The 5,987-nt window shown below is 40.4% G+C and overlaps 1 protein-coding gene across 3 annotated transcripts in view; it reads left to right on the forward strand.

Annotated features, from left to right (window-relative positions):
• The first annotated feature begins 4,422 nt into the window (after window positions 1-4,422).
• dmpk (DM1 protein kinase) overlaps window positions 4,423-5,987 on the forward strand; it is a 44,417-nt gene continuing 42,852 nt past the window's right edge. For 2 of the 3 annotated variants that reach the window (XM_032511901.1, XM_032511903.1), the window contains exons 1-2: window positions 4,423-4,581; window positions 5,145-5,431. In XM_032511901.1, coding sequence (XP_032367792.1) covers window positions 5,266-5,431 — 166 coding nt within the window. In that variant the 5' untranslated portion in view covers window positions 4,423-4,581; window positions 5,145-5,265. The remainder of the gene's footprint in view (window positions 4,582-5,144; window positions 5,432-5,987) is intronic. The other variant, XM_032511902.1, reaches the window with a different exon arrangement.

Genomic DNA, 5,987 nt, shown 5'->3' on the forward strand with positions numbered 1-5,987 from the left:
CAGAGAGAATCGTCACTAATCACTGCTTAATCATTGCTAGCGGGTTTGTTCAGGGGCGTCCTGAACAAACTTGCCATTTTTAAATAGTTTAGCCAGCGACATTTTTTTTTTGCTGCTTCCAGCTTCTTTTGAAACAAAATTTGTCTCACTCCTCCAGAGATTTAACGAACACGTCGTTAGTTATTTCTAACGTAAGCTAACAGCTAAATGCAAGGTTTGTGGCACTAAGAGAAATGATGCCGGATAAACAACATCGAAATTCATCAGACATCTCAAAACGCCCCCAGTCACATGCAATTCAAAAGAGACATTTAGCATATCATCACAGGTAAGAGGTTAACCATCACAGTGGTTTGCTAATGCTGGGAACAGGCAAATATATATATATATATATATATATATATATTATGGCATGCCGTTTAGGAAATAATATATATATGTGAAGTTTATCCATCTGAATATAGGGAATGAAAGTCGGAATATATTGAATGGAAGTCTGATATATGGAATGAGTTCTGAATCTATGGAATGAAGTCTGAATATATGGATTGAAGTCTGAATATAGGTGATAAAGTCTGAATATATGGAATGAAAGTCTGAATTATGGAATGAAGTCGATATATGATTAAAGTCTGATTATGGAATGAAAGTCTTGAATATAGTTGAATGAAAGTCTGAATATATGGAAAAAGTCTGATAATGGAATGAAGTCGGAATAGAATAGGAATGAAAGTCTGAATATTGAATAAAGTCTGAATATATGGAATGAAAGCTGACTCATTACGGCGCTGGCGCCATCTTTTTGTTGTGGCTGATTAATCAGGATGTAACAAAGTGGACGCTATGAGTGAATCGGCTAGATCTAGTGTCAGCTATTTTGAGCATAAAGATTATTAACACTCTGGCAAATGCATGTACGGCCAAAATACTGGTAACCGTATCCAGTGCCCACACCATTAGCTTCCAGTTGAAGAGTTTACTTCTGCCGACATCTCCCAAAGAGACTCAAATTCCTTCAAGAATGATGCTAATGTTCTTTCGGCAACGTTTTGTTGAACAATTGCTTATAAGCACTAAGAATTCGCAATAATGGAAATATGATCCTCAGTGACGCTATCTAATTTCCAAACTGTTTGTGTCGTTTGGAGTATGACCAGTTTGTGCAAAAAAAAACCTGCGTTCAACAAGTATTGGACTATTTCAGCCGATGCCATTTTGTAAATCCAGTGAATCAAAAGGTATCCCTTGGTGACATTTCTGTCAATGTATTCCAACTTTCATTCCATATATTCAGACTTCTTCCAATATTCGACTTCTTCCATATATTCAGCTTTATTTCCAATATTCAGACTTTCATTCCATATATCAAACTTTCATTCCATATATTCAGACTTTCATTCCATATATTCAGACTTCATTCCATAATTCAGACTCATTCCATATATTCACTTTCATTCCATATATTCAGACTTTCATTCCATATTACGACTTTCATCCATTATCAGACGTTCATTCCATATATTCAGACTTTCATTCCTATATTCATGAGATAACTTCATATATATAATATATTTCCTAAACGGCATGCCATAATATATATATAATATTATATATATATAATATTATACCACACACACACACACACACACATATATATATATATATATATATATCTTTATTGTTAGTAGTTGCTGAGGCTCCGACATTGATGGCGCACGGGACGCACGGTTCCATCTCCCCAGGAACAAACGCTGTGTAGGTAGGCAAACTCATGTGATGCGTTATTGATCCTGTGGATGATTTGTAGACTATTAAGTGAAAAAGGTGTACCTGGACTACCACTCTAACACTAGGCCGTCTTGACATTCTTAAAACTGCACATTCAACTGTAGTCCTATTTACTAGTTTGTTATTTCATCCATGCATGGCGCAGCAGTCACCCGCTGTGGAGACGCTGGCCTCACTAACCTCTCCTCCTCTGATTGGATCTCCCTTGTGCTGGACACAGCAGCACTAGGCTGAGCCTACTAACACTTAGAAAATGCTATCACATCAGTGAATTCAAACTGCTTTTTGTGTATAATTTGGACTGGCACTGAGACACTATTTCACAATACAGTGTTAGGGACAGATCAGATGACCAAAGACTTGAGACTTGACTTGGACTCGTTGCAAAAGACTTGAGACTTGACTTGAACTTGCCCCTCAAAGACTTGAGACTCAACTTGGTTTTCCAGAAAATTACTTGTGAACATCTCTGGTTAAAACAGTGAGTGGCCTTATGCACACTCTGACTTAAACCAATTGAATCTAATAGTGGGATGGAAGCAATCCTAAGGTTATTGTTGTTAACGTCCACATGGACATTAAAATCAAGTACAATAAATATTTTGTCTGTTCTAAGGAGTAGACTTTATAAAAACTCAACTAAAAAATTCAGAATACAGAGAAAGGGTGGAGTAGCGACATGTGAGGACACACTTTTGTGAGCTTTGCCTGAAAAATACATTTAAGAATTAATTTCCCTTCGCTTTTCTTGCTTCCCTGGTGTGAAAGTGTGTATAAAGTGCTTACATGCTTAGGTCAATTGTCGTTAGTTCGATGTGACAGGTAAAATTATCTAAAAATGCCAAAGACTCAAAAGCTGATGCCAGGTCCAGGTCCTGATGCCTTGGACTTGCCCGACGCAGACACACCTGGAAGACAGGAGGCAATGGTGGATGCCGACGCAATAATGGCTGCCTCAAAGCAGACTGAGCAGTGTGTGCTAACTAGGACTGATTCGTCCATGATGGCAACTGCAAGGGAATTGCACAAAAAAAATAGATAACTTATCGAGTGATCTGAGGTCGTAAACCTTGAGTGTACACACCAAATTTATAAAAGTGATTGAAAATGTGCGGAAAGAAAGCGCAACTTTTGCAACCAGATAGTAGACCTTGAGGAGGGAGATAATGGTTATGCTAACCAGGTTGTGGAGCTTGAAACTAAAGTTGCCACATTGTCCTCACAAGGAACCCGGCTGATGGAAAAGACCGAAGATTTGGAGTCCCAACAAAGGAGAGATAACTGCAGGTTAATTGGTGTGGAGGAGGGATTACACCCACCTGGATTACAAGCCAACGCTGGACCAGGCGCACAGGAGCTTACAGCCGAGACCCAAAAATGGGGATTCCCTGAGGCCAATAGTCAGCAAGTTTCACTACTTTCAGGAGAAAGCAGACGTTCTCTGAAAGGCCATGGGTATGGTCCCCTGTTCCACAATGGCAAGAGGAGAGCAGCGCTTACAGAAGTCCGGGGATTACTTTGCCAGGTGTGAAATATGGTCTCTTACAACAAAGATCTTTTGAGGACCCGACTAAGGCGAAGAGCTTTATTGAGGATAATCAATAAAAAGAAGGAGAGGGCTTTGTGAAGTTCAGCGTAAATTCTTTCACAGAAGACTTCTAAACCTAAATATAGCCACAAGCGGCGATTTGCGGGTTCAAACCTTTTTTCTCAATATAAATTTAGTGAGCCTTTATCACTGTAGCTACATTACAGCAGGCACTTGCATCAACGTATCTGTATGACAATAAGAGACCCGCACTCCTTGCTTTTTTAATTCATTTTATTTACCCTTTCCTGTCATAACCTTTCCCGGGAATTGGGAAATAGTCTTGATCAGATTTCCTTGAATAAAACCCTAGTTTACGCGGACCGTTCTCCCAGAGTCTATGCTGACCAGTCTTCTAGAGCCTCGGCTGACCATTCTCCCTGTGCCTTCTCAGAGATTGTGCCGGCACCTCAGAGTTTTCAGAGCCCCAGAGTCTCAGCTGCCGCCCAGATTCTCAGTGTTTAGTTGGTTTCAGGTTTTCTGTTAGTTTTCCTTTTCCTGGTTGATTTTGGTAGTCTGGTTTTCTGTCGTTTTACTTCCTGTCTTTTAGTTTTTTCCGCCCTTGTGATTCCCTGTCTTTCACCCGTTTGCATCACCTGTCACTTGTTTGCTTGTTTCCTTTGTCTGTTGTCGGATTGTCTCGTTATGTTTGTTGTGCATTCTGTTTTGTTTCGGATTTCCCTGTCATGATTTCCTGTTGTGGATTACCGTCATTCTTGGATTACTGCTTAGTAGGTGTTACTTGTCTAATAAATCTCTGTTAACTGCATTTAAGTCTAAGGAATGGAAACCAGGCTCTCAGGCAAGCACAAACAATATGGTCTGATCGATCTTTATTCTCCTTGCCAAGAATGAGTTTTTAATATCCAATATCCAATGCTGTCCAAATTGCTCCAAATGCTCCAAAATCTAAACCCCAAGTTCATAGGGAAACAAGTAAGAAGGATACTGGATGAACATGTTGAAAATGCAGCTATAAAAGAGATTGAAAGTAGGCGGGACTGTGTGGCAGCTGTGGTGTATTTATAAAGAGAGAAGAGGAAGGAGGCAGTTCACTAAAAATGTCACAAGTACAAACACAGAGAGTTACACTGTCGCAGAGAAGGAAAGAGGGACAGAGAGAGTGAACGAATAAACGGAGAGTGAAGGATTTGCAAACCCAGGAGCTGGGCAAGAGGAAAGATCTGCTGCATTCTTGCAAAAGAGTAAGTGAGGGAGACATGACATGAAGAAGACCTAGACCAGAGGGGAGAAAAAAAAAATCAAGGGAACTAAAAGAGATCCTTTGATGGTAGAGAAAATAAGAAATTGCAGAAGAATTGTAACAGACTCTAGCACTGATCCAGGTCAGTGCTTCCTGTTTCTGTCACAGGGGGAAGGGAGAAAAGCAACCAACAGTTTAAAAATGATGGACAGAAAAGAATTAAGCATTTCTTTGAGACCATACATACATAATATGTACATGCTTCTCTTTTAGGTATCACTGTTGTAGTTGAAAGTTGGAGTACTTTGAATAACGGGAGTGGGGAGAGAGGCAGAGGGAGACACACACCAAAAAAGGTCTGGAGTCAGAGCTGGAGATATTACAGGCTTGACAGATGCTGCACAGCTTTGGGGAGAGAGGAATAAGGAGAGACAGATGTAAAGGAGGGGACATACACAACATAGGAAACAAATATACGTGACAGTTAACTAGATACTAGAAACTAGTGTGGTGGGGATAGTAAAAGAGTGGTGTTAATGTAAATGTGTTTATCTGGTTCTCAAGAGACCAAGCAGAGCAACTGTGAACAAAGAGGAAGAAGAAGCTTTTTCACTGACTCCCTACCATGGACACTAGGGTTTTACCCCAGTTCTAAACCAAACGGACCCCTTACCCATCAGGAGCCATGTCAACAGGCCCTGGCCTTTGTGCACCTGACATGGCCGAGGGCCCCCAAACCACTGGACCCGTTGGGCTCCAGACGTTGTTGGACCTACTGGTGGGTGTCTACCAGGAGTTCTACTCCTCGTCCTTTGCAAAGGAGAAGTATGTCTCTGGTTTCCTGCAATGGGGTGAGTATCTTCCTCTTCTTTCTAGGTGTGTGTGTGCAATTCCTGACTGCTACTAGTTTTTCATTTAGATATTCACATGCTGACCTAAATTACTCATCCTGTTTCTGTCAGTATGTTACTAACAGTAGACGTTATTTAGCGACCACTTTGTTTGGTTTGTTTGTTGGTTTTCCTGATCAAAGACAATCAAGCATTACCCAGAACTCACCAAACACAACATAATGTGTGAAAACTTTTTGTGTTTCTGCTGTTTCCGACCGAGGCCAGAAAAGCAGGGGAGACTCGTGTCAAGGTTTCAGATGCACAACTAAAAACCTAGCAAAAGACCAACAAGTTGAAAAATTTGATTTTTTGTGTCTCTTTCCTAGGGACGCAGAAAAATAATATCAGTGTGCGATTAGTGTCATTCATTAATACATTCAGTCATGTACTACCTTCTTTTCATATTCAAGTTTTTCAAATCATTACAGACACTTGAATTACAGCCACACTGTTAGGTGTTGCATGGAATGGTGGACCCAAATGCAGAGCGCAGGCAGGCAAAAGTTGAGCTTGA

Source organism: Etheostoma spectabile, unplaced genomic scaffold (genome assembly GCF_008692095.1).
Source record: "Etheostoma spectabile isolate EspeVRDwgs_2016 unplaced genomic scaffold, UIUC_Espe_1.0 scaffold512, whole genome shotgun sequence".
Classification (NCBI taxonomy): Eukaryota; Metazoa; Chordata; class Actinopteri; order Perciformes; family Percidae; genus Etheostoma; species Etheostoma spectabile.